The sequence below is a fragment of the Chamaea fasciata genome, unplaced genomic scaffold (genome assembly GCF_029207755.1).
Source record: "Chamaea fasciata isolate MVZ Bird 193981 ecotype frontalis unplaced genomic scaffold, bChaFas1.0.hap1 SCAF_27, whole genome shotgun sequence".
Classification (NCBI taxonomy): domain Eukaryota; kingdom Metazoa; phylum Chordata; class Aves; order Passeriformes; family Sylviidae; genus Chamaea; species Chamaea fasciata.
The window spans coordinates 4,119,846-4,145,250 of NW_027094112.1; the positions used below are offsets into that span (position 1 = coordinate 4,119,846).

At 67.5% G+C, this 25,405-nt stretch overlaps 4 protein-coding genes across 5 annotated transcripts; 1 reads left to right on the plus strand and 3 right to left on the minus strand.

Moving 5' to 3' along the window:
• Positions 1–439: 439 nt before the first annotated feature.
• On the minus strand, positions 440–3,061 carry LOC136301954 (retinol dehydrogenase 8-like). Its single transcript, XM_066205211.1, has 6 exons — positions 2,965–3,061; positions 2,732–2,893; positions 2,092–2,271; positions 1,926–2,019; positions 1,657–1,840; positions 440–1,023 (listed from the first exon to the last, which is right to left on the minus strand). Exons 1-6 carry the CDS (start codon positions 3,059–3,061, stop codon positions 784–786), a joined length of 957 nt encoding a protein of 318 aa, XP_066061308.1. The 3' UTR covers positions 440–783.
• A 337-nt stretch (positions 3,062–3,398) lies between these two features.
• GRB7 (growth factor receptor bound protein 7) lies at positions 3,399–9,587 on the minus strand. The gene is made up of 15 exons (XM_066205209.1): positions 9,561–9,587; positions 7,539–7,677; positions 7,293–7,437; positions 6,639–6,795; positions 6,444–6,565; positions 6,286–6,363; positions 6,060–6,197; positions 5,869–5,979; positions 5,653–5,751; positions 5,252–5,332; positions 5,065–5,181; positions 4,931–4,991; positions 4,760–4,847; positions 4,344–4,437; positions 3,399–4,268 (listed from the first exon to the last, which is right to left on the minus strand). The coding sequence occupies exons 2-15, from the start codon at positions 7,667–7,669 to the stop codon at positions 4,122–4,124; spliced, it is 1,569 nt and encodes a 522-aa protein (XP_066061306.1). The 5' UTR covers positions 7,670–7,677; positions 9,561–9,587; the 3' UTR covers positions 3,399–4,121.
• Positions 9,588–10,815: 1,228 nt separating this feature from the next.
• Positions 10,816–13,205, plus strand: MIEN1 (migration and invasion enhancer 1). Its single transcript, XM_066205215.1, has 4 exons — positions 10,816–10,954; positions 11,465–11,562; positions 11,845–11,921; positions 12,494–13,205. Exons 1-4 carry the CDS (start codon positions 10,866–10,868, stop codon positions 12,575–12,577), a joined length of 348 nt encoding a protein of 115 aa, XP_066061312.1. The 5' UTR covers positions 10,816–10,865; the 3' UTR covers positions 12,578–13,205.
• Positions 13,206–13,727: 522 nt separating this feature from the next.
• On the minus strand, positions 13,728–24,175 carry ERBB2 (erb-b2 receptor tyrosine kinase 2). Of its 2 annotated transcripts, XM_066205207.1 has the most exons (27): positions 23,908–24,173; positions 21,194–21,345; positions 20,929–21,115; positions 20,540–20,677; positions 20,380–20,448; positions 19,650–19,762; positions 19,430–19,571; positions 19,240–19,356; positions 18,619–18,745; positions 18,467–18,540; positions 18,295–18,385; positions 17,660–17,859; positions 17,440–17,572; positions 17,260–17,350; positions 17,018–17,178; positions 16,873–16,920; positions 16,656–16,794; positions 16,445–16,567; positions 16,270–16,368; positions 15,993–16,178; positions 15,762–15,917; positions 15,602–15,677; positions 15,378–15,524; positions 15,193–15,290; positions 14,948–15,118; positions 14,545–14,803; positions 13,728–14,447 (listed from the first exon to the last, which is right to left on the minus strand). In XM_066205207.1, the coding sequence occupies exons 1-27, from the start codon at positions 23,981–23,983 to the stop codon at positions 14,119–14,121; spliced, it is 3,702 nt and encodes a 1,233-aa protein (XP_066061304.1). In that variant the 5' UTR covers positions 23,984–24,173; the 3' UTR covers positions 13,728–14,118. The 2 variants fall into 2 exon arrangements, with proteins under 2 accessions (XP_066061304.1, XP_066061305.1); XM_066205208.1 differs by having other exon boundaries at positions 17,018–17,350; positions 23,908–24,175.
• Positions 24,176–25,405: the final 1,230 nt, after the last annotated feature.

Sequence of the window (25,405 nt, forward strand, 5' to 3'; positions counted from 1 at the left end):
CTCGCCGGGGAGTGCGGGGGGAGCCAGGAAGGTTTCTGAGCAGCAGGGCTGATTCATGCCGGGCCTCCTGCGGTTTCCCCCTGCACTCACCTCCCGGTGCTGTCACGCCAAGTGCCCACACGCCAGCGCCCATGGTGAACCCACCCCGCCGTCACCCACCGGGAGCTGGAGGGGAGCCCCTGGGGCAGCGTGAGCCGCTGGGCTCCCCTGCACCCACCCTGCACCCAGTCTTTGCCATACATCCCACCCCCATTGTGCACCGATCCCTGCAGCCCCTTTGCACCCCAAATGTCCCCCCCCCCCCCGTGCCCCTCTGAACACACCACACGCCCCTCACGCTCTGCTCTCTGCCCTCCCAACACCTCCTGTGCTGCCCCAGGGCTCAGTGCCAGGCAGGGGTGACACCGGACCCCCCACCACGGGACATTCCCGACCCCACAGCAGTGCCTGGAGGGAGGAGGATGCAGCACCAGGGCGTGACGGGGTGAGGTCCCCTGGGTGTCACATGCCCGCGGGTCGGAGGTACAGGTGCCCCAGGGGAGCAGGAGGCAAGCAGGGGGGCAGCTGCCAGCCCTTCCCAGCCCCGTCACGGCCGCTGCACTCCCGGAGGAAGCTGCTCTGCCTTGCTCACCAGGCACTGGTTATAAATACCGTCCCCATTTTAATGCGGCGGCAGCTGGAGCTATTTCGGGCCGGGAACAGGAAGCGAAACCCTGCACCGGTCCCGGCTCCCTCGCCCCCGCCCCCGGGATGGGCTGGGCAGTGCCCAGGGGCCACAAGGGCTTATCTGAAGCCCAGGAGCCGCGCACCCGCCTTGACCTTCTGTGCCTGCCACCGGAGCAGGCGGATGGCGCGGAGGCCGAACCGCAGCACCGCGTCGTACTTGAACACCAGCTTGTAGAAGGCGTCGGTGATGAGGGCGCCGCTGGGGTCGGCGTGTTTGAGCGCGGCCATCGGTGTGTACGCCACGTTGGTCTGGTGCCGGAACGGGGGCCGCGCCGCCTCGATCACCCGCAGGGTGTGCTGCACGTGGGCATGGGACTGTCCCCTTCCTGTCCCCGCAGCCCCACCCCAGCCCCAGCCCACCACCATTCCCACCCCACCCCTATCCCCTTTCAACCCTGTCTGCATCCCATCTCCATATGCATCTCCATCCTCATTCACATTCCCATCCCCTCCCTTCCCAGTCCCCTCCTATCCCCATTCCCATCCCAAGTCGTTCTCATTCACTTCCTCTCCGTATCTCCAAGCCCTTCCCATCATATCCCCATCTCTAATCCATTCCACCTCACCCCATCACTATTCCTGTCCTGTCCCCAGCTCCTTTCCATTCTATCCCTATCCTTATCCTATCCCACCCTACCCCTATCTCCACCCCTTTTCTTTCCCATTCCATTTCCCTCTCATTTCCATCCTCAGTTCCTTCCCATCTTATTCCCATCCCTTCCCATCCCATCCACATTCCCATCCCATCACCATTCCTATCCCAATTCCCAGCCAGGCTCAGCCCCATCAGGATGGAGCTGGCTGGGTGTGAGCTGCCCCACTGCTGGCTGGGCATCGCTGTTCCTTGTTAAGGCTAATTGACAGCTAATTGTCCAGCCCAGCCCGGCAGGGCCCCCCCAAGCCCACTGGGGCCCCCTGGCCGCCTGTCACCTCTGCGATGTCCTCGGGGGTCTGGCCCAGGCTGGTGAACACATCCCTGGAGTTCCTCAGGTAGAGCTTGGTGAAGATTTCTGCCGTCTCGGGGTCGGTCCGTGAGTAGTCAGCGCGTTCGGCTTCCTCGTACAACTTTGTCTCGAATTCCGTCATCACCGGCCCCGGCTCCACCAGACTGATCCTGCCCAGGGATGGGGCACTGGGCACTGGGCACCCCTAGACCCTCTGGCCCCAGGGGCCGCACAGCCTCCTGCCCCTGCACTCACGCCACGTTGAAGCGCAGCGCCTGCACCACCAGGCTCTCGCAGAAACCCTCCACCGCGAACTTGGAGGCTGAGTAGATGTCATTGAAGACGATGCCTGGATGGTTGAGGAGTCCTGGTCAGGGCTGGGTGAGGGCTGGTCCCCCCAGGGCACCCCATTTTCCCCTACCCTGCAGGCCCATGATGCTGCTGATAACGACGATGTGGCCCCCGCGACGCCTCTTCATGTCGGGCAGCACCTCCTTGACCAGGCGGACGAGGCCGAAGAAGTTGGTGTCCATGAGGCTCTGCATGGCCGCCAGGCTCTGGCACTCCAGGGGTCCCGCCATGCCCACCCCGGCATTGCTGACTGTGGGCGGGGGGCATCAGTGGGGTGTGCCCTGGGCAGGGGCATCCCGCACCCTGGGCATGGGGTGTCCCTGGTTCTTGGACTGTCCCCAGCATGGGATGTCCTGGGTGTGCAGGGTCCCTGGTGCAGGGTGTCCCTGGCATAGAGGGTCCCCAGTTCTCAGAGGGTCCCCAGTTCTCGGGGGGTCCCCAGAAAGGGACATCCTGAATTTGGAGGGTCCCTGGTACAGGGAATATCCCAGCACAGAGGGTCCCTGGTGCAGGGGGTCCCTGGCATGGACAGTCCCCACTGCACGGGGTCAGGGTCATGAGGTGTCCCTGGCACTGAGGGTCCCCTCATTGGGTGCACAAACCATCCCCAGCACAGGACAAGCTTGTCTGGACAGCCCCCAGCACAGGGCTCCCCATCATGGAGGGTTCCCACACCGGCATCACGGTGGGAGGGGAATCCCGGGGCTCACCCAGGACATCGACGTGGCGCCCGGGGATGCTGTCAAGGCAGGCGCGGATGGAACCTTCGTCGCACACGTCCAGCTGCTTGATCTCCAGCGTCCGGCCCAGCGCCGGCCCCGCCGCCGCCGCCAGCGCCTCGCTTCTGCCCACGTTCCTCATGGTGGCGATGACTGGGGGCACAGGAGGCTCAGCCCCCGCGGGCTCTCCCCGGGGCCTGGGGGGGTCCCCCCACCCCGCTCACCTCGGAAGCGGCGCTGCTTGTCCCGCGCCAGCCGCACGGCCAGCGCCAGCCCGATGCCGGAGGAGCAGCCGGTGATCAGCACCGTCTTGGGAGCCATGGCACGGCCTCCCCGCCGCGCCCCAGCCCCCCGCCTTTATAGCAGCTGCCCCAGCCCCAGCCCCCCCAAATCCGGGCCCTTAATCCCCCCTGGATAATCCCCCCTCCCGGGGATTTGCGGCGGCCGCGTGGCTGAGCCGCACGTGGTGCCCGGGGAGCACAGAGGGGCCTTTGTGCGGGACCCGGGGCACTGTGGGGACACAGCGGGACGTGGGGACACTGCCAGGCTTGGGGACGCTGTGGGAGATGGGGACACTGGCAGCCGTGTGCCACAGGCACTGGGGGGCTCTGGGGATGGGAAGGAGCAAGGCATGAGCTCTGCAAAAATAACCTTTATTTTCACTGGTATAAAACATGTCCCAGTTCAACTGGCCTCGTGGAGATGTGGGGGACACGGTGATGGGTGCCCCCCTCACCCCCACACCCCGGGATCCTGCTCCTGGAGACCCCAAACCCCCCCTGGTGTGGGGGCAAGGAGTGCCAGGCCCCCGCAGGGACGCTCGGGGCTGGTGCTGCAGGGTGGAGGGGAAAAAGTGCTTGAGTGTGGTGGTCCTGGCGGTGGGCTGTGCCGAGCTGTGCCATGTTGGCAGTGCCAGGCTGTGCCAAACCATGCTGGTGGTGCTGGGCTGTGCCGAGCTGTGCCATACTGGCAGCGCCAGGCTGTGCCAAACCACCCAACTGTGCCAAACTGTGCTATGCTGGTGGTGCTGGGCTGTGCCAAACCATCCCACTGGTGCCAGGCTGTGTCAGGCTGTGCCAGCAGTGCCAGGCTGTGCCATGTCGGTGATGCTCAGCTGTGCCAAAACTGCGCTGGTGGCGCCATATCAGCAGGACCAGGCTGTGCCAAACAATCCCAGTTGTGCCAGGCTGTGCCAAGCCATTCTGTGCCAGTGGTGCTGGGCTGCACCAAGCCGTGCTACATCAGCAGTGAGACTGAGCCAAAGAACGCCAGCAGTGCCAGACTCTGCCAAGCCACGCTGGCGGCGCCAGACTGAACCGAACCCCGCCACGCCGGTGGTGCCAGGCTGTGCCAAACCCTCCCAGTGGTGCCGTGCCGTGGCTCAGAGGGCCACGCAGGTGCAGTAGTGCCGCAGCTTGCAGGGCAGGATGCCGCGGTTGATCTGGTGGAACTCCACCAGCTGGATGAGGTCGGCGAAGCGCGTCTGCCCGTCATCCATGGTGAAGTAGAGCCGACCCTCCTCCTCGCTCTGCCGGGGGGCTGCAGGTCAGGACCCCTCTTCCCGACCCCCCCCGGCCCCCCCCAGCCCCACGGTGGCACTCACCGGCAGGATGAGGTAGTGTTTGATGCGCTGCAGGTGGCACAGGGACAGCACGAAGCCCTTGGGGTTCCGCTGGCTCTCCCGCACCAGGAAGACCCTGCGAGCCCCAGGGGTGTCACTGCTGGCCCCAGGTCCCCTCTGCCCTCCTGCTGTCGCCCATGGGGTCCCACAAACTCCCAGTGAAGGTCTGGGAGTAGCCCGGTACCCCCTGGCATCCCCGGGAGCAGGAGCCTGTGTGTCCCCCAAATCCTGGGAGTCACAACCCCCCTGGGACCACTCACCCCCACCCCTACACACGCCCTGTGTACCCCCAGGAGCTGCAAGACCCTGTAACCCTTGGGTTCCTGTACCTCTCTGGAGTTCCATGTCCCCCCCAGGAGCCCCAGGGACCCCAGCCCCCCCACCCCAGGGTCCCATACCCGTCCACCAAGCCCTGACGGCCGATGAGCTGCTGGGTGTCCTCCCGGGAGATGCGCCCGTGGAACCAGGGCTGGGTGCGGTGGATGGCTGTGGGGAGAGGGGGTGTCAGGCTTGGGGAGACCCCCACCCCGGGGCAGGGCCCCCCGTTGGGCACTGACCCCACGTCTCACCTGCACTAAGCGGGGAGCTGTGGCAGGCTGTGGGCAGGCTGTACCGGTGCGTCGTCTTCTTCTGGGCACGCAAAGGACGGGACGTTAGGGTGGGCTCGGGGGGCTCCGCCTCGCTCCCCAGCATCCCCACTCACCCTCCAGGCCTGCGCCTCCTCCAGCGCTGCGGTCAGCACCTCGTTGGGGTTCTCGATCACCCGGCCCGTGCACCCTGAGAAGTCCATGGCCACCAGGGCATTGTCGGAGACGCTGCGCTGTGGGGGACAGGGGGGTCACCGGAGGGTCCCCACGGGCCAGGGGCTGCGGGGGGCAGGGGACACTCACCAGGGGCGTGGGGCCGATCCAGGAGGGTTGGCTCAGTCGTGCCTGTGCTTGCTGGTAGTTTCGGTAGAGCTGCATCCCGTACTGGGGGAACGGCCCCGTCAGCTGTGGGGCCGTGCTGCGGGGTGGGGGAGCACCCAGGGACACCCGGGGACCTCCACAGCCACCCAGTGCAGGGGTGGGGACCTCTGCATCCACTCCACGTGGGCATAAGGACACCCACCCCGAAACATTGTCACTGGGATGGGGTCATCCCTCTAGAACGCCGCCACATTCTCCCCCTGTATCTCTCCAGCATCTTCCCAGTATTCCTCCAAATTCCCTCCTGGATCCCCCCAGCATCCCTCTGCCATCATCCCAGCGTCCCCCCCGCAGGGGGCCGGCAGCGCCGGGCCGGGGCTCACCTTGAAGAGGCGGAAGGCGGCCATCCAGCAGCTGCGGCTCTGCTCATCCTCGCTGCAGAGCAGCTTCAGGCCCTTCACGCCGCTCCGCACCTTGTGGGGCTGCGGGAGAGGCCGGAGCCGTCACGGGGCAGCCCCCGGGTGGCTCTGAGGGGACAGAGAGCCCTTGGCGGGGGGAGGCGCAGGGAATGGCCCTGCCACAGGCAGGGACATCCCCACCTTGATGCAGAAGCCGAACTCGGTGGGCGTCCCGTAGAGCTTCTTGCCCTGCGTCACGTAGTAGATGTTGGACTCGGTGAGGTCAGCGAAGTACTGGAGGTGCCGGGGGTCCTGGGGGGTTGGGGGTGTCAGGGCTGGCCCCGCTGCTCCCCCTGGCCATGCTCCCTCCCCCCAGGACCCCCTGCCCTCACCTTGGAGGTGCCCTTGGTGGAGTAGTAGAGCCCCGAGCGGCGCAGGGAGAAGTGGAAACGCTTCCAGACCTTGCGCCCGGCCTCGCGCAGCTGCAGGAAGCCCTGGACCTCAGGGCAGCTCCCAGAGTTGAGGAAGTTCTGGGGGGACACGAGAGCTGAGGGGCACGGCGGGGTCCCCAGGGCACGGCGGGGTCCCCAGGGCACGGCTGGGCATGGCGCCCCATACCTGGATGAGCTCGGAGTGTGCCATGCTCTTGTTGGCCTCCAGGCAGCTGGACACCATCACCTCGGGGAACAGCGACTGCTGGGGGGCAGAGGGTCAGCCAGAGACCCTTGGGGTGCTCAGGGTCCCCACCGGGGGGGTTCCAGAGGGTGCCCACCTACCGCGTTGCTCTTGAAGAGCTCGTACTTGGCGAAGTTCTTGCGGAACACGAAGCGGCTGTCGGCACCCGGGGCCCAGGAGCTCTGCACCTCCACCACCGACTCGTGGTCCTCCAGGCAGCGCTCTGGGGGCACAGGGGGTCAGCAGGGCCGGGAGTCCCCAGGGCCGTGCCCCGCCGTGCCCCCGCGGCCGCTCACCCAGGGCCAGGTGCTGGTGCAGCTCCACCAGGGCCCAGCTGTGGTCGTGCAGCGCCCGCGTCCTGCGCACCAGGGTCTCGCAGAGCTGCCGCGCCGTGGTCGCCGCCGACGCCTCCAGGGAGCGGCACGCGCCGTCCTCGCCGAACACCTTCACCACCTGGGAGGTGGGGCAGGGGGTGTCAGGGCCCCCCTGGCACGAGGGGACCCTGCAGGAACACAGGTGAGACCACCCCCCCACCCACCTCCTGCTGCCCAACTCATGTGGGAGGTGGTCCCTGTCCCAGGGATGGGATCCCCCCTCCCAGCCCCTTGGCTCATGTGGGAGGTGGTCTCTTCCCCATTCCCCAGGGCTGAGGTCACCCTTCCCAGCCCCTTGCCCCCCTGGCTCAGGAGGGTGGGACCTCTGTAGAGGGGTCCCTGTCCCTGTCCAAAGGCTGAGACCCCTTCCCAGACCCTCAACTCACATGGGAGGAGGTTCCTGCCCCAGAGCTGAGACCCTCCCCTCCCCTCAACGCCCTGACTCTCACTTCACATGGGAGGCGCCCTCCTTGGGGAGGTCCCTGCCCCAAGACCAAGAATCCCCTCCGCAGCACTGGCAGGAGTGTCCCTGTCCCAGATGTCAGGCCCCTCCCCAGCCCCCTGCCCCTGACTCACATGGGAGGTGCCCTCGCGGGGGGGTCCCTGTCCCAGGGCCGGGCTGCTCAGGATGGGTGAGTTGGAGGGGCTGCAGAGCTCGGGGAAGGGGTTGGGGATGCTGGGCAGCGACGACGCTCGTGGCTCCTCGTGTGGCGGCTGCCGGCTGCAGGCACAGGGGGGTGAGTTCCATGCCCCCTGTAACCCCCCTGAGCACCTCCTGCTCCCCCCCTTAACCTCCCCGACCCCCCCAGGCCTCACACCCACCTGCCGCCGTGGATGAAGAGGGGCTGGGAGCGCTTGACCTCGGGCAGCCCCTCGCCCCCATCCCGCTCACCAGGACCCCCATCCTGCTCGGGGGGCTCCCAGAGGCTGCTCTGCTGAGCCCCCCCCTCCATGGCATTATCTGTGGGGAGAGAGGGGGCTTGGCACTGTGTGTTGATCCTCGTTCCCTTGGCGGGGGCCGTGGCCACATTTGGGGGGCCATGGCCAGGTGTGGGCAGCCCCTGCAGGACACCACACCGGGCTCCATGTGGGCTCCCACCCCTGGCACCCCCCCAGGGGTATTTTCCTGGTGCCCAGACAAGCAGGACCCCAACCCTGGGGGTCTGGCTGAGCCCCAGGTGACCACCAAGGGTGTCCCAGTCCCCCCAGTGCTGTCCAGGTCCTGGGGGCCGGAGCGTAACACCAACGGTGAGCACAGCCCCTTACGAGACCCCCAAGAATCCCCCACATCCCACGTGGGACCCTCACCAGTGGCCCCACACCAGCACTGAGTGTCTGGGGGCACTGGGAGATGCGGGCTGAGCCGTGCCGGGCTGAGCTTAGCCAAGCCGAGCTTTGCCAGGCCGAGCCGTGCCGGCGCCGTGGAGAGAAGGAAGCCGAGCGTGGCGGCGGCGGCGGCTCAGCCCAAACACCTCCTCGGGTCCGGCCAAACCAGTTCTGGCGGCCGCTCCCAGCTCCACCTCACCGCCCTGGCATCCGGGCCCGGGCGGCCGCGCCGGGAGCCGGGGGCGAGGGAGCCGCCGTGGGAACCGCCGGCAGCCCCCCCCGCGCTGGCACAGCCCCCCCGTGTCCCCACCCCCGTGTCCCCACCCCCGTGTCCCCACCCACGCGGTGCCACCGCGCTCGGGCACCGGCCGCGCTGCGGTACCGGCTCTGCCGCTGGACGGACCCCCGGGATGTGCCACGGCCCCGCCAGCCCGCGGCACACGGGACACACACGTGGCACCCGCGGTGGCACTCGGTGGCCACGGGCGCTGGACCCGGCGGTCCCAGGACGGCGTGTAGAGCCACGTTAATCATTCGCCCTCTGCCCGTCCCTGTCCCCACCTCCTGCCACCTCTCGGGGTCCAAGTCCATGGCTGGGCAGGGCTGATGTCATCCTCATCCCATCCCTGTCCCTGCCGTGTCCCTGTCCCCATCACAGCGTCCCACCAGGACCCTCTGCTCCATCCCCGCTGCCTGCCCTGGCTGTGCCAGGCCGGCTCCCCCCTCCCTGGCCAGACCCCGGGGTGATGTGGGGACACTCAGGGGTCAGGTAGGGTGATGCTGCTGGTGGGGCACAGCAGGGGACACGGGGGGATGTGACAGACAGGGCCCTGTGACCAGGACACAGCCCTGGCACCAACCCACAGCCCAGCCCCATGGCCTCAGGTCACCCCGGTGTGAGCCCCGTCCCGGTGGCCGTGGCAGGGCTCCAGCAGGGTGGGGACACACAGGGTGTCCCGGGGGCGTGGGACAAACGGGGACACAGGGCTTTGGGCAAAGGGACGGGGGCCATCAGGGTCATGGGGTGGGGGACTGGAGGGAGCCAGGACCACCGGGATGGGCCCCAGGAGGAACAGAGCAGGGGGTCCAGGGCCAGCGGATTGAGGGGGTGGGGTCCCAGGGCAACAGGGCTGAGGGACAGGATCCCAGAGGCAGCAGGATTAGGGGATGGGGTTCCAGGGACACCAGGGATAGCGAATGGAATCACGGGGTCACCAGGATAAGGGACAGGGTGCTGCGACCACCAGGATCAAGGAGCAGGACCCCAGCTGTGGGTGGGGGTCCCGGTGGGTGCTGAGGTTGGGGGGACAGGGCTCCCCAGGAGCACAGAGGCAGCAGGGGAGCCACGGCGGGATGGCAGAGGAGGAGGAAGAGCCGGGAGGAAGGCGGGAAGGAGGGAGGGAAGGGGTGCAAGCGCAGGGAGAGGTCCGGGGTCGTTCCCGGCGGGATGGGGCAAACACCCCGGGATGAGCCGCCACCCTCCGGCCCCAGCAGCCCCCAGCCCGGCCCCGCTCCTACCTGCAGCGCCCGCCGCGTCCCGGCACCGTCCCGCCGGACCAGGGATTCCTGTTCTCCCCGGCTTTATCTACCTGCGCCAGCACCCGCCCCCGCCTGACATCACAACGCCCCGGGCCTGCTGCCCGGCACCGGCCCCCCACCAACACCCGGGGGGGCTCCCCCAGCGCCCCCCGGCCCCGCGGGGGGCGGTCCAGCCTGGCCCCGGCTCAGCCCCGGGGGGCTGGACCCCCCGAACCCACCTCCCGCGACCCCCCTGAGGTGGTGATGGGGAGTTTCCCACAATGCACTGGGGTGACCCCCGGAGCAGCCGGGCCGTGGGGGGGCACAGAGCATCGGGCCCCTGGGATGTCCTGGGGATGCAGATCCCACAGACCCCCAGCCCATGCCCTGGGAGTCTCCAGCCCCAGGCTGTGGGGTTTGGGTTGGGGCTCCCCTGGGATCCCCAAAGTGGGGGCTGGAAGGGTCCCATGATGGGAGGGGGATGTCCCCATTGTCCCCTAAGGGACGCCTGCCAGGTGGGACCATGGGTGGGGGGTTGTGGGGGTCTCGTGCAGGTCAGGGGTCCTTCCAGGAGGGTTGGGGGGGGTGGTATTTGGGATATGGGAACGCAGTGGGGTGTGGCGTTCCTTAGGGGCTCTCTGTGTGTCCTGTGGGGTCCCTTGTAGGTGTCTCCGCACGGGGTCTGGGAGTCCCCACTGGGGACTTGGGGTGCCATGGGATCAGAGAGTCCCTGGGGGTGTCCCATGGAGGGGTTCAGGGGTCCCTGTGGGGGATGCTGAGGGTTCCATGGGGCGCTATTGGTTTGTGGGGGGGGGGGGGCTACAAGGCCCCATAGAAACCCCACACAGGTTTTAGGTGTGGGTCCCATGGAGTAGTGGGGGCTCCCATGGGACTAGAGAGCTCTTGTGAGGGTCACTTCAGGTCCCACGGGTTCCGTGGGGGTCCCCCGGAGGTCACCTTGGGTCCCACGGGGGTGGGTGCAGGTGACACGGGAGTCACTGAGGTCATTGCGTGGGTCCCCTGGGGGTCTCGGGGGTCACTCCAGGTGACACACGGGTGAGTTCGGGTCCCCCGGGGATCACTTTAGGTCACTAGACGTGTCCTGGGAGTCACTTTGGGTCACTGGGAGTTTCACGGGGGAGTCACTGTGTGTCATTTTTGGTGCCCCGGGGGTCACCGGGGTCACGGCGACTCTCCCGGAGGTCTCGGAGCAGACAAGACGAGCAGCGCGGCGGTGCAGAGCGGCCGGAAGCGGCGCCTCACGTGACCGCACCCGGAAGCGGCTCCGCGGCGGCACCGGGGGCCATGAGCGGCGGGACCGAGAACGCGACCGGGGACGGGAACGGGGCCGAGAGTGGGGCCGAGCGGCGGGTCCGCATCGTGGTGGAGTATTGGTGAGCTCCGCGGCCGCGGGGGGCCCGGGAGCGCATGAACCAAGGGTACCGAGGGGACCCCGGGGCCTTCGGGCGTGGGAGCGAGCCGGCGGGGGGGGGGCTGCCCACAGCGATACTGGGAGCAGAAACTGGGGGGACTGGGATGAGGCATGCGGGGGTTGAGGCACGGAGGGGGCTGGGGGAGAAGGGGGGCGCTGAGGAGGATATGGAGAGGTTGGGGGGCTGAGGAGGGGGGCTCTAGGGAGGTTGAGGGTCTCTGCAGGCTGGGGGAATCGGGGCGCTGAGGGGGGTTAGGGCGGACTTCGGAGGCTGAGGAAGGGGTTATAGAGGATTTGGGGGGCTCTGCAGGGTGGGGGGGTACTGAGGGGGGCTGGGGGTGTGGGGGCGTGCGGGGGGTTTTGGGCAGGGCCCCTGAGTGGGGCGTTGGGAATTGGGGGGGCTCCTTAGTTCGGGGAGGGTTTGGGGGGTCCCCGTGCCCCCACCCCTCCTCAGCCGGTCCCCCCTCCCCAGCGAGCCCTGCGGCTTCGAGGCCACGTACCAGGAGCTGGCGAGCGCCGTGCGGGACGAGTACCCCGACATCGAGATCGAGTCACGGCTGGGGGGCACCGGTGAGACCCCCCAGCTGCCTCGGGGTTCGGGGGGGGGACACCCCAGGCCACCCCCACTGCCGTGCTGGGGGTTTGGGGAGGGGCTGGGGTGGGTTAAACCTGGCAGGAAGGCCAGGGGGGGTTGTGCCCTGTCCCCTCAGCAGGGTTCAGGGGCAGAGCTGGGGGTCTGCAGGAGCCCCTGGGGGTGCCCCGAGTGCTCAGCCGTGGGGGGCACGGGCTGGGGGTGCCATCCAGGGTTTGGGGGGGACACAGCTCAGGGCTGGGCCTTGCCTGTGCCCTCAGGTGCCTTCGAGATCGAGATCAACGGGCAGCTCGTCTTCTCCAAGCTGGAGAACGGCGGCTTTCCCTATGAGAAGGACGTGAGTACCCCCCCGGGGGTCCCGGGGTCGGCCAGGCTGGGCTGGGGGGGTTTGGTTTGCACTGAGCCCCTCCTGTGATGGGGTCTGCCCACGGGGTCCCTGTTCTGTCACCCTCTGGAATTGTTCCCTTTCCTGCCACCCTGCCAGGACCCGCTGAGGGTGCTGCTGGGAGAGAGAGGGGAAAAAAAAAAACAAAAAAACAAAAAAAAACAAAAAAAAAAAAAACCAGGGGAAAAAAAAAGGAAATAGGGAAAAAGGAGAAGGAAAAAAGGGAAAAGGAGGGGAAAAGAGAAGGAAAAGGGGAAAAAAGAAGGATAAAGGGAAGGGATATGAATGACATGCTGGTCCCTTGGAGACAGACCTAGATCCGATGGAGAATTAGGAACCAAACACAACCAGAGTAGAAAAAAACCAACCAATGTACAATTACCAAACACACATCCCGGTGCTTCCACGAATTCCCAGAGCAGCCAGGACTGCTCTCAGACCTTCGCCGTGGCCGGGATTTGTCCCTGTCACCCCCGTGTGTCCCAAGCCCTGGCTGTGACCCCTCCCCTGCCGTGTCTCCCCAGCTGATCGAGGCCATCCGCAGAGCCCGCAATGGGGAGCCCCTGGAGAAGATCACCAACAGCCGCCCCCCCTGCGTCCTCCTGTAGCCTCCCGGGGACAGCGGGGTCCCATTGCTGCCTTCCCTAAATCCCTGCACGACTGGGGAGCTCAGGAGCCTCCTGGGGACCCCCAGGGCAGAGCTGTGGCACTGGGGGTCATTCTGTCCCCTGCCCAACCTGCTGTGGGGTGTAGCCCTGGCCTGGGGGGGGGTCTCCCACCTGCCTTTGCCTTTCCCCCTCATCAGCTGCACCTCCCTGGGGGGCACAGGGGGTCTCCACAGCACCCCCATTTCTCTGTGCTGGCCTCTCCCCTCCCTCACCCCCTGGGAATCTGGGGGTCTCCCGTGAATGGGGAGCCAGGCCGGGTGTTGGAGCAGCTCCCAGCGGGTTCATTCCAAGGGGAATCCACACTGGCTCTAACTCCCCCAGGATCTGTTAATGATTAAAGTCCCTCTGTCACTGTTTAATCCGGAGCAGGGGCCGGCCATGGGAACCCCCAGCCCGGCCCCACGGCCACAGGTGTGTTCACATCCCCCCCCCTGCCCATTCCCAGGCTCCCAGCTCCCGATTCCTGCCTGGAATGACCCTGCCCTTGGCCTCGGGGCGGGGGGGGGCCCTATTTATTCTATACTGTGTATAAACCAAACGGCCTGGGCGGAATAAAGGATGGAGAATGTGGCTCCTCTGGTGTCCCTTGGGAATGGGGGGTGGTGGGACACGGTCCTGCATCCTGCCTGGGAGCAGGAATTTTATCCTTCAGGCAAGTGGTGGGGGGTGACAGAGGGGAGGGGAAGGGAAGGGGAAAGAGGGAGGAGCGGGAGAAGGAAAAGGGGAAAAGGAAGGGAAGGGGGAGGAAGAAAGAAGTGAAAAGGGAAGACAAAAGGGGAAAAGGGGATGGAGAAGGGGAAAGGGGAACAGAAAAAGGAATGGAGAGGAGGGAAAAGGGAAAGGAAATGGGGAGGGAAAAGGGGGAAAAAAGAAGGGGAAAGGAAAAGAGGAAAAATGTAGGGAAAAGGGGGAAGGAAAAAGGGGAAAGAGGGGGAAAGGGAAGGAAAAAGGGAAAAAAAAAAAGGGGGAAAGGGAAAAAGAGAAGGAGAAGGGAAGAAAAAAAGGATAAAGGGAAGGGATATGACATGCTGGTCATTGGGAGACAGAGCTGGATCTGACGCAGAACGGGGAAGCAAACAGACCACCAGGGTAGAAAAAAACAACCAATGTACAATTATCAAATATACATCCCGGTGCTTCCAAAAAATCCCGGAGCAGCCAGGACTGCTCTCAGTCCAGCTGCCCTCAGTGCAAGTCCACGTGTCCCAGGCACTGGGACAGCCCTGGAGTGGTGGGGATGGCAGAGGGTCTGTCCTTCTCTGGGCCGTGCTGGGTCCGAGCTCCCTGGGCTGCTCCAGGCACTGCCAGTGCCACCAAGGGTGACCCCTCTGTCCCCACTCCTTGCTGCCGCGCTGTCCCACAGCGTCCTGGGCTCTCCCAGCCCTCCGTGGCCGGTGCCACCCCCGGGCAGAGGGGATGGACCCCCAGAGCCGTGGCTTGTCCCTCCCTGAGCTGCCTTGGTGAAGTTGGGGGGGTCTCTCCTACACGGCCGTGGCGTCGGGGCCGGCCAGGCCGAGGTACTCGGGGTTCTCGGCCGTGGGCGTCGTGCCGGGGCCGCCCTCGGGGCCCCCGCCCTTGGCAGGGTCCTGGTTCCAGTAGTAGGGGTTGTCGAAGGCCTGGCTGAAGGGCCCGGGGGCCGGGGGGCCGTGGGGTGCCAGGTACTCGGGGTTCTCCACGGCGTGGCCGAAGGGCCCCGGGAAGGAGTTCTTGGGGTCCTTGATGAGCCCGTTCTTGCCCTGGTGCCCCTTGGGCTTGTCCGGCGGGGATGGGGGGGCACGAGGCAGATGTTCCCCAGCCTGGTTCACGTACTCTGCAGGGTGAGTGACATGTCAGGGACCCCCCAGGGGTTGTGGGACAGGCAGAAACCCCCCCCCACCTCCCCAAGGGTCCGGCTGTGCTCTCCCTACCTGGCATGGTGCTGTGGGGGGCTGGGACCGTGAAGCCCTCAGGGTCCTCTCCGTCCTTGGCCACCAGCCCGGTGGGATCCTCGCTGTATCGGGGCAGGGTCCCGGGCTCCCGCCCCGGGGGGCTCTGCAGGGCCACCTTGTCCCCATCTGGCGCCTCAGGGACAGGGCCCTCCGGCCCCTCTGCCAGGCCCTGGGCGGGGAAGGGGAAGGAGGCCAAGCCCTCGCCCTCTTCCACCTTGGCTGGAGACTCTGCCGTGCTCTGGGTGTAGTAAAGAACATGGAGTCAGGCACTTGAGCCCACCCCGAGAACTATCCCAGCCCTTTGCCCCTCACAGACGTGGCATGGGATCACCTCCATACGTATTCCAGGACTGGGAGCTCCCTCCCAGCCCTCCCCATGTACCCGCATGGAGGAGATGCGGCTGCGGTAGGTGGTGGAGGTGTCGGTGCTGAAGAAGCCGTGGTGAGGCACCAGGTACTCCTCAGCATCCACCAGATCGTCCATGTCCTCCTCATCCAGCAGCGCCCGGTAGAAGGTGCTGTCCATGGAGCCAGGCAGCCCCACCAGGTCATTCTGGGGGGATCAGACTGGTCAGTGCTCACCCCAGGGCACTGCTGAGGGGACGGGACCCCCCAGGACCTGCATACCTGGATGACCACGAAGCGCTGGGGGTCACGGGCCATGCGGGAGAACTCGGTGACCAGCTCCCGGAACTTGGGCCGGCACTCGGAGTCAATCATCCAGCCTGGAGCAGAGCCGGGTGCCATCAGGGCCGGGAGCAGGGTGACACCACGCCCTGTCCCCTCCCTGTCCCTATGTGCCCTCCCCGTACATTTCACCATGATCATGTAGACATCGATGGTGCAGATGGGCGGCTGTGGCAGCCGCTCGCCCTTCTCCAGCAGGTCCGGGATCTCCCGGGCAGGGATCCCGTCGTATGGCTTTGCCCCAAACGTCATCAGCTCCCACACGGTGACACCTGGAGGGGACGGGCGTGGGGGTGAGCAGTGCATCGGGACCCCCCAAGCGCCCTGGGGTGGGGACACCCTGACGCACCATAGCTCCAGACATCGCTCTGGTGTGTGAAACGCCGGCGGAGGATGGACTCCAGCGCCATCCACTTGATGGGGACCTGGGACAGATAGAGAGGTGAGCAGGACCGAGAGGTGGCTGTCACCAAGGGGAGCACCGCTGTCCCTGAGCCCCCATGCCCTACCTTGCCACCATCAGCGTGGTACTCGGTCTCGTCGATGTCAAGTAGCCGGGCCAGCCCGAAGTCGGTGATCTTGACGTGGTTGGGGCTCTTGACGAGGACGTTGCGAGCGGCCAAGTCCCGGTGAACCAGTCTCACCTCCTCCAGGTAACTCATCCCCTGGAGGTGGCACATGTCCAGTTGTCCCTGGTCTCCCCCAGGACCCCCCAGAGCTGCCCAGGTCCCCTGTCCTACCTTGGCGATCTGCACACACCAGTTGAGCAGGTCCTGGGAGCCGATGTGGTCCTTGTTCTCCCGCACATAGTCCAGCAGGCAGCCGTAGGGCATCAGCTGCGTCACCAACTGCACCGTGGAGGTCAGGCAGATGCCCAGCAGTCGGGACACGTAGGGGCTGCCCACCCCTGCCATCACATAGGCCTCCTGTGGGCAGGAGGGGGGTCGGGGTGGGGCTCAGGGCGGACAGGAGCTGCTGCCAGCCCCATTCCCCCCCTGGTGCCGTGGCCTCACTCACGTCCAGGATCTCCTTGTTGGCTTTGGGCGACGTGTTCTCCCGCAAGACTTTGATGGCCACCGGGATCTTCACGCTCTCCCCATCGGGGATCCAGATGCCCTGAGGTGGGGACAAGCAGGTGAGGGGGTGCAGAGCAGGGAGGGTGACATCCTGCTGTGCTGTCCCCGCCCCTCACCTTATAAACGGTGCCGAAAGCACCAGAACCCAAAACTTTCACTTTCTTGAGCTCCGTCTCCTTGAGGATCCTCATCTGGGCTTGGTTGGGGAGCGCCCCGCTGGGCGTCAGTGGCTCCACCAGCTGTGGGGCATGGAGGGGTGAGGGGGGCCAGGCTCCTGATCCCTCCCAGGCACTGAGGGTCCACTCCTGCCCCCCGGGAGACCCCCACCTCGGTCTCCTGCAGCAGCCGCCGCATGGTGTGCTTGCGCTCCTGCTGCCGCCGGCGCTTGACGCAGATGACGGTGATGAGGAGCAGGACGATGACCAGCAGAGCCCCCACCACGCCGGCGATGATGGACGTCACCTGGCTGCGTGGCAAGAGGCCATCAGCGTGGGGGACCCCCAGCACCCAGAGTGGCGGTGGCACAACACAGCCACGCTCCTACCTTGGCTTCTGGTCCACGGGACATCCATCCTCATCCCGGATCGTGCATCTGGGGACACAGGGCGTGGCCCCCTGATGTCAGCAGCCCGCTGCAGCTGCCAGCACCCCCTGGCCACCCCCTTTTCGGCTAGGGACCCCTAACTCACGAGTGGGTGCAGTTGGTGGGGCAGAGCTGGCACACCCCGAATTCGTCCGGGTATTTCCAGACGGGCACGAAGGAGGCGTCGGCCTTGACGCCGCTGGGGCAGCGCCGCACGCACTGCTGGGCGTCCTTGTAGTGGGCACAGGCCACGCACTGGTCTGGATCCTGCAGGAATCGGGGTGGGTTGAGGTACCCAGGAGTCTGGGGGCACCCCCCACCCCAGGCAGTGTGTGTCCCTGTCCTCACTGATCCAAAGCAGGTCTCGGTGCCGTTCTGGGGCTGGCACTCGGGGTGGCACGGCAGGCACCGCGTCCCGTTGGCGTGTTCCCGGACAGCTCTGCAGGGCAAAGGGGCAGGGATGGGGTCCCGGCCCCACCCTGCAGGGTGTGAGGGGACTGTTTGCTACTCCCCAGGGTCTGCACTCACCCATCCAGGAGGTTGCAGGAGGCCACGCACTCCTGGCCACGCAGGAACCGTTCACAGGCCACGCACTGGGTCGGGCCGGGGCCCCAGCAGTGCCCCTGGGCACAGAGGTGGAAGCAAACCAGCCCCTCGCTCTCTGCAGGAGGGGCACGGTCAGCACCAGGGGGTTTGCCAGCAATGGGGGGTCCACCACCTCCCCCCAGCCCTATGGCCCCCCACTTACCGCACTGCTCGGGGGGCTTGTTGTGGGTCTGGAAGAGGCGCTGGCGGGGGTTGCGGAAGATGCCGTGCCAGGGCACTTTCTGCAGGAAGCAGAGCTGGGGGTTGTGGTGCACGAGCACCATCCCGCTGCTGATCTCCCGCAGGGCCCGGAGCCCCAGCGCCTGCACCGCCAGGTCCCGCAGCGTCAGCGAGTAGGCGCCGCTGCCGAGACACCCACGGGTGAGACACGCGTGTCCCCCCACATCCTCCATGTCCTTCCCGTGTCCCCCTGCACCCCGTGTGGGCCCCTTCATGTCCCTGTGTCCCCCTGCATCCCGTTTCCCACCCATGTCTCCCCTGCATCCCATCCATATTCCCTCATGTCCTGTCATCCTCCATGTCCCCCCTCATCCCGCAGTGTCCCCCCATGTCCCCGTGTCTCCCTGTGTGTTCCCACAGCCCCCTGCACCCCCCCGTGTCCCCCCGCGTTCCCCCAAATCCCCCAACATCTCCCCACATCCCCTCTCCATCCCCATGTTCCCGTGTCACCCCATGTCCCTGTGTCCCCTCTGTGTGTCCCTCCACACATCCCCGTGTACCCTCGTGTGTCCCCCTCCACGTCCCCCCGTGTCCCCCCAAATCCCCATCCCCGCTCACTTGTGCAGCACCCGGCCCCGGATCACCCGCAGGTTTTGGAAGACTCCCAGGTCCTTCATATCGGGCGGCCAGGCCGCGATGTAGAGGAAACCTGGGGGGACCTGAGTGTCACCACCTCATGTACCCCCCAAACCCGGAGCCCTCGATCCCCCCCAGCTCCCCCAGCTCTCACCCGTCAGCTCCTCCAGGCTCTCGAAGATCCGCAGCAGTTTGGGGTCCAGGGGTGGGGTGTTGGTGCTGGGGTCCCTGCCAGGGATGGGAGGGAGGTTGGGGGGGTCCCGCCGGGGGTCCCGGTGGGCTCAGGGAGGGGAGTTGGGCACTCACCCTGCAAAGGTCTCGGGCAGGAAGGCCAGGCTCCCAAAAATCTTGGTGCAGCCGGAGAAGTGCTGGATGTTGGAGGCGTTCACTGCACGGACGCCCTTCAGGAAATCCACTCCCAGCCCGTAGCACACTGAGGGGGGCACAGCAGGGCTGGGGGGCTCAGCCAGGACCCCTGAGCCCCCCAAAACACTGCCCCACCAGCCATGGAGGTACCCCCACAGTACATAGCAGCACCCCCACACAGCCTTGGAGACCCCGGAGCTGCATGGGGGACTGATCACCCACATCCCTGGGGTCCCCAGAGCCCCCCAAGCCTTGGGAAGGCTGCTTACCCACACCCTTGGGGTTCCCAGAGTACCCCCAGCCCCCAGGGGACTGATCACCCACATCCCTGGGGTCCCCAGAGCCACTCCACCTGCACCCCTGGCAGCCCCAGACCTGTCCAGATACTGGGGAGCTGCTCACCCACAACCCTGGGAACCCCATGAGGCCCCCAGGACATTGAGGAACTGCTCATCCACATCCCTACAATCTCCAGAGCCCCCCCTCCCTGGCCCCTGGGGGCTGCTCACCCACATCCCCGGGGCACCCAGAGCCCCCCCAGACCCCGGGGGAGTTTCTCACCCTCCGGGCAGGGTTTGCTGCACTTCTCACACTTCTGGATGCCGTTGACCGTGACCTCCTGGCTGTTCTGGGGGCACACGAGGGTGCAGGAGCCCACCTCTGTGGCGAGGTAGTTGTCTGGAGGGGGGCAGGAGGGGGGGGGGTCAGGGCCACGCTGGCTGCCCCTGCACCCCCCCAGGGTGTCACTCACAGGGACACTGGCTGACACAGCTGGCACCAAAGGTGTAGCGCCCGTCAGGGTTGGGCATCGACTCGAAAGTGTCCGAGTTGTAGACGACGAGTGGGGGACAGTGCAGCTCACAGATCCCGCTCCGGTTGAAGTTCAGGCACGCCTGGAGGGGGGGGGACACAGCCGTGTGAGTCCCCTGTCCCCTCCCCAAGACCCCTGGTGTCCCCAGTCCCGCGCTCACCAGGCAGTCGGAGTGTTTGGGGCCGGTGCAGCCGGCGGCGCACTGCTCGTGGCAACAGTCTGTGGGCTTCGTGCCCTTGCAGCGTGGGCAGCCGTGGCAGATGCTGTTGGTCACTGTGGGGGCACAAAGGGACACGCTGAGGACGGGGACCCCCGTGGATCCACCCCCCTCCAGGCAATGGGGGAGTCCCCAGGATGAGGGGCTGGAGGGTAAGGGGGTTCCCAGGGTAAAATATGGGTGGTGGGAATTCAGGTGCCAAGTGGGGGCAGTGGGACAGGAATCTGGGGGGGTAAGGGGGGGTTCCCAGGGCTGGGATTTGGGGTGTAAGGGGAGGCTCCCAGAGCAGGATTTTAGGGGATCTCTGGGGCCAGGATTTGGGTGCCGTGTAGGGCTCAGCAGAACAAGGATTTGGGGGCTAAACAGAAGGTCAGGGTGCTTCTGGGGGCAAGATTGAGGTGGCAAATAGGGGTCGGTGGGACAGAGATTTTGGGGGGGGGGGGGCAAATGGAAGGTCCAGAGGGTCTCTGGGAACAGGACTTGGGTGGCACGTAGGGCTCAGTAGGGCGGCAATTTGGGAGTGCAAGCAGAAGGTCCAGGGAGTCTCTGGGACAGAGATTTGGGTGCCAAGGGGGGATCAGTGGAGAAGGGGCATACGGAGGGAAGGAAAGGAACTCCCAGGGGCTTTGGGGGTCCCTGGGGGGGTCAGAGCCTCTGTGGGCCCCACACTCACATGTCTGGCAGTCCTGTTTGCCCTCACCCCAGCAGCGCCCCTCGGCACAGAGCGCCCGGCAGTCAGGACCTGCACGGGGGAGAAGCGTGAGCAGGGGGTGCCAGGGGGGCTGGAACCCCCAGACCCCTCCCTGGCACCACAACCCCCCCGGGGCACTCACAGCTGCGGGTACGGGTGGTCTCCACCTGGATCTCGCCGCGGAACTCGTTGTGTCGGTGGAGGATGTCGCTCCACAGGATGGTCTCCTGGAAGCAGAGCTCGGGGTTTCTCTCGATGAGCACCCCTCCCTTCAGGATCTCTGTGGGTGGGCAGGTAGGAAGGGTCAGCATGGGGACAGGGGGGTCCTGCAGCCCTGTGGGGACTCCCAGTCCTTGGTAGGGACCTCCCAGTCCCGGGTGGGACCTGCCATGGGGACACCCAGACCTGGGGTGGGTGGTGGCCGCCCCCTGCCACCACCCACCCCAGACTGGAGCTGGCAGCTCCCAACTGCAGGAGCACTGACCCACATCCTCCAGCACCCCGTGCCAGCCCCGGGCGGGGGTTCCCCACCTGTGAGGCGCCTCATGCCGAGCTGGCGCAGCCCCGGCGCCCCGGCGGGGCCGGCGTTGCCCACCACGGCCAGGGCGTAGCGGTCCTGGAAGAGCTGCGTGCCGCGGATGATGCGCAGGCTCTGCAGCTCCAGCCCGCTCACTTGGTTCTCCGCGATCAGCACGTACCCCTGCACCTCCTTGATGTCCTGGGATGGGGAGACACGGGTGAGGGGCCGGCCGGACCCCCGTCTTGCCCCCCCTCGGGGCGTTTTCCCGCTGCCCACCTTGAGGAAGGCGGTGTCGGCGTCGGAGGACAGGTAGGTGAGTTCCAGGTTGCCCTGGACCACCTGGCAGCCCTGGTAGAGGTGCCGCAGGGTCTCATAGTGGCTCTCGGGGCTGGAGGGACGCAGCAGCTTCATGTCGGTGCCGGTGCAGACTGTGGGGACAGCGGGGGCTCAGCGTGTCCCCGAGCCCTCCTTTCCCCCGTGGGACATCGAGCTCCGGCCCCCGCAGGAAACGCCGCGGATGCGGCGGCCGCCGTTATCTCCGGGGCTGCTCCCAACAGCTTCCGATGGGTTTCCTGGATCCCCCGGCTCCCACCCCGGCACGCGGCAAAGCTGCTCCCGCTCTGGCACCGGGGCCCCGCTCGAGGGACAACGGGGACCGGTGTCGCCCCGTGCCCGCGGCGGGGGCCCGGGGACTGCCGGGGGCCGCGTTGGGACCCCCAGAGCCGCGGGGCCGGAGCGGGGGCCGCGGGCAGGAATGCGCTGCCCACGCCGACGGGGCGGCCGCGCCGAGACAAGACTCGATTGTTGAGCGGCGACCCGGGGCCCGGCCGGCCCCACTGTGGGGGGCTGCTGGCCGGGCGAGCATCCCCGCGGCATCCAGGCGGGCTGGGGGGCGCGGGAGCCCGCCCTGGGTGCCAGGCCCCGGGCGAGTGAGTCACGGGCGCGGGTGGCACAGGGCCCCGGCCGCCCGCTCCCGGCTGGAACCGCCTTTTCAGGTCGGGCGTGTTTGGGGAGCAGCGGTGACGCAGGGCTGGCGGGCACGGCCCAGCCCTGGCGCGCCCGCGGCCCCCGGCGCCCCAACACCTCGCCGGGGAGAGCCCCCACGCCAGACCCCAGCCCCGCTCCGACACCGAGCCCGGCGCTGACCCTGCCGCCACCACTGTGTCACTCACTCCTAGAGCCACCAGCCCCGAGGCACTGCCATCGCAGCACTGGGCAGGGGGCACACGGGGGTCAGCCGTGTGTTCGGTGTGCCGGTCCCCGGCTGCACTGTGGCTGAGTGACAGCCCCCGGTGCTGGGCAGCTGCGGGCGCGGCTCCGTGTCCAGGAGACCCGGCTGGCACCCGCCTCCCCCGCCTGCTCCGAGGCCTCCGAGCCAGCGAAAATATGGCCAGGAAGGAGGAAGCCCCCTGAATGTGGAGTTCAGCTCTCTCCCACCCGACCGGCTGTGCACCAGGGGGGATCCCGGAAGGGAACGTGCCGTTGTGTTGGGCGGCCAAAGCTCAAGGTCTCTGCCCACACCTGCTGTGGCACAGGCACGGGGTGCCGGGGCTTCCCCGGGGGCAAAGGGCAGGTGGGACAAGTGAGAGGCAGCGCCAGATCCTGGTGGGATCCTGGCTCCGTACCCCAGGAGCTTGTCTGCTCGCCCAGGTCCCTGGCTGGGCCCTGGGAAGGGCAGTGACCGATCCCTCCTGCCGGGCTCACTCCAGCGGACGGTGCCACCATGGAGCACCCACGGGTGTCCGGCCAAGCCCGTCGGCCACGTGCCCACGGGGCTGCCCTGAGCTGGGGCTGCCGGACGCGGGGAGACACCTAACCAGGAGCTCACCCCACACGGACCCTCCAAGCAGAGTGAGCTGTGGGGTGCCAGGAGCGGAGGCCACCCGGTGTGTCCCCACGTCCCTGTCCCACCACCTCGCACCGGCTCAGTCCCACCGGGCTTTCACTTTCCAAACACCCCGGTGCTGGAGCTGCCCCCCAACAGGGAGGCGGCAGGGTCCAACTTTTGGGACTGCTGGTGCCGACTTTGGGGGCCACCAGCCCCATCCCCTGCTGGCCCCGTTCCTGCCAGCCCCGCCGCGGTGCCTGGCCGAGGCCCGGGGGCTGTCGGGCCGGGCTCTCCGCTCCCCCCGGGGCTGGGCTGGGCGCGGCACGTCGAGAATGTGGATGGGAGCGACGGGGACGCACCCACCCGCCCACCCAGCCGCTCCGTGGGGCACCGCGCCTGCCCCGCGCCCCGAAGCCTCCCGATACCCACGGGAAGGGAACCCCCACAAGTTGGGGGCCCCCGTCCCCGCTTCTCCCCGCGGTACCGGAGCCCTGGGACCGGCTGCAGCGGAGGGGTTCCCGCTCCGGGCTGCACCGCAGCCTAAATTCCTAAATTCCTCCCGGGAAAGCGGCACCGGGGGTCGTCCCTGCAGCGGGCAGGGCCTCCCCCTTGGCCCCAGCGCCTCCCAGGACACACCAGTTCGGCCCCCAGTCGTGGCGGGCAGTCGCGGCGCGGGGACACCGGGGTCGCGCTGCCCGCGGCGGGGAGAACCAAGGGCACCGAGTGGGGCAGCGGGGGGACTGGGGAAGGAGCGGGGGAGGCGGTCCCGTCACTTCCAACCGTGCAGCCCCCGGGAACACCGGACCCCGCGGCCCGGTGCCCCCACGACCCAGAGCTGCCCGGTCCCACCCCCGGTGCCCCCCTCGTTCCCAGCTCGGGGACCCCTCGGTCCCCTCTCGCTGCCCCCTCGGCTCCCCCCACGGTACCCCTCGGTCCCCTCCCGATTTTCCACTCGGTCCCACCCCCGATGTCCCCCCGGTGCCCTCTCGGTCACGCCCCTCGTGTCCCCCCCTCCCTTTCCCGGTTCTCCCTCTCGCTGCCCCCCCCGGTCCCGGTCGGTCCCCGTGCAAAACTTTGCGCGAAGTCGCGGCGCGGGGGACGCTCCCGCGGCCCGGGGTCCCCCCGTTTCCCGGTGACCCCGGAGCTCCCCGGTGGGACTCACCTTCAGCGGCGGCGGGGGGGCAGAGGGCGGCCAGCAGCAGCAGCCCGGCGCCGAGGCAGCCCCCGGCCGCGATCATGGTGCTCAGCGCGGGCCGCGGCCCATGGCCCCGCCGCCGCTCCGGGAAAGTTTGCGGAGCCGGAGCCGCCGCCTCCCGCCGCTCCCGGGCTCCGCCTCGCGATCCCGATCCCGGTCCCGGCCTCGGGCGAGGGCGCGCCGCGCGCTCCCGCCGCCCCCGCGCGCTCCCGCCGGCCCGGACCAGGACAGACCCCCCCGTCCAACCTCCCGGAGCACCGGGCACGTCCCGCCCCGGATTCCCCCTTCCCTCTTCCCGTCCTCCGTAGCGCTGGGAATCACCGCCGTCCATCCCCGGGGGGCACCGGGGACCCCTCGTTCGCCCTTCCCATCCCCCGGATCAGCGGGTGTCCCCCGCCCCAGACCCCCCGTCCACCACCCGGGAGCACTGGGGACCCGCTGGCTCCGATCGCACTTTCCACCCCCTCGGAGCACCAGGAACCCCTCACCCCGGACCCCTCCGCTCCAATTCGTCCCCCCACAACACCTCGGACCGGGGACTTCCCGTGCCAGAGTCCCCCGTGCCCATTCCCTGGGGAGCACCAAGGACTCCCCAGCCCCGGAGCTCTCCTGTCCTGGGGTCCTGCTGCGATCCCGGGGGCGGGGGTCGCCTGAATGGCGGGGGGAAGGACACGCCCTCCATCCCTGTCCCCTCATCTGCCTCACTGGGGCTGTGACTGTCACCCGTGTAGGGGAGGGAGGACAGAAATATCCCTCCTGGGTCTGGGGGGGCCAGCCCCAGGGGGTGGGGGAACAGCCCCGACACCCAGGAATGGTGCAGGGGTTGGGGACTGTGCTGGGGGATAGGGACAGTCCTGGGTGACAGGGACAGCAGCAGCATCTAATGGGTCCCCGAGGAGGTGACCAAGAGCTGGCACCTGTCCCCCCCACCTGTTCCTACTTCACGCATCGCCCTGGGCACACAGAGAGAATTGGAACGTGGGGTCCGCCCCAGGTGGGGATTCTCACAGATCGGACCTCACCCGGAGCCCCCGGCCGGGCAGAGCCAGACACTGCACCAGGAGCAGCCGGGATGGGGGGCCAGGAGGTGACCCCCGCATGGGGCAGGTTCTGCCCCCCCATGTACCCTTGTGTCACCCCAGCCTGTGCTTCCACATGTGCCACCGGCGCTGCCACGAGGGAGGAGCCCCCAGAGAGGGGGTCCCGCCTTCCATGGGGGCAGGAATGGGGATCCAGCACATCACCGTCACTTCAGGCCAGGACGCCACCGGGATCTCATCCCACAGCCGCTGCTGGGGATCCCGCATGGCCGGGACCACTCAGTTCCTCAGTGAACTAGCCCCGAGCCCCGCAGGACACTTGAGCGTCCACGCAGTGCCCCGGGATCCCCGGGCCCTACGGGGGGATATATCCCACGAGTCTCTGCAGACCGTAACTGAGGGGGATATATCCCATGTTCCTCTAC

Coding starts and splice junctions, on each gene's coding strand:
- GRB7 (XM_066205209.1), bottom strand. CDS start 7,669: ATGGAGGGGGGGGCTCAGCAGAGCAGCCTCTGGGAGCCCCCCGAGCAG. Junction 5,333..5,652: donor CCGCCTTCCGCCTCTTCAAG/GTGAGCCCCGGC, acceptor CCGTTCCCCCAG/TACGGGATGCAGCTCTACCG. Junction 4,848..4,930: donor CAGCTCCCCGCTTAGTGCAG/GTGAGACGTGGG, acceptor CTCTCCCCACAG/CCATCCACCGCACCCAGCCC.
- MIEN1 (XM_066205215.1), top strand. CDS start 10,866: ATGAGCGGCGGGACCGAGAACGCGACCGGGGACGGGAACGGGGCCGAG. Junction 10,955..11,464: donor CGCATCGTGGTGGAGTATTG/GTGAGCTCCGCG, acceptor CCCCCTCCCCAG/CGAGCCCTGCGGCTTCGAGG. Junction 11,922..12,493: donor GCTTTCCCTATGAGAAGGAC/GTGAGTACCCCC, acceptor GTGTCTCCCCAG/CTGATCGAGGCCATCCGCAG.
- LOC136301954 (XM_066205211.1), bottom strand. CDS start 3,061: ATGGCTCCCAAGACGGTGCTGATCACCGGCTGCTCCTCCGGCATCGGG. Junction 2,894..2,964: donor CAAGCAGCGCCGCTTCCGAG/GTGAGCGGGGTG, acceptor CTGTGCCCCCAG/TCATCGCCACCATGAGGAAC. Junction 1,841..1,925: donor GCGCTGCGCTTCAACGTGGC/GTGAGTGCAGGG, acceptor ATCCCTGGGCAG/GATCAGTCTGGTGGAGCCGG.
- ERBB2 (XM_066205208.1), bottom strand. CDS start 23,983: ATGATCGCGGCCGGGGGCTGCCTCGGCGCCGGGCTGCTGCTGCTGGCC. Junction 20,678..20,928: donor CGGCATGAGGCGCCTCACAG/GTGGGGAACCCC, acceptor GCCCACCCACAG/AGATCCTGAAGGGAGGGGTG. Junction 19,763..20,379: donor CAAACAGGACTGCCAGACAT/GTGAGTGTGGGG, acceptor GTGCCCCCACAG/TGACCAACAGCATCTGCCAC.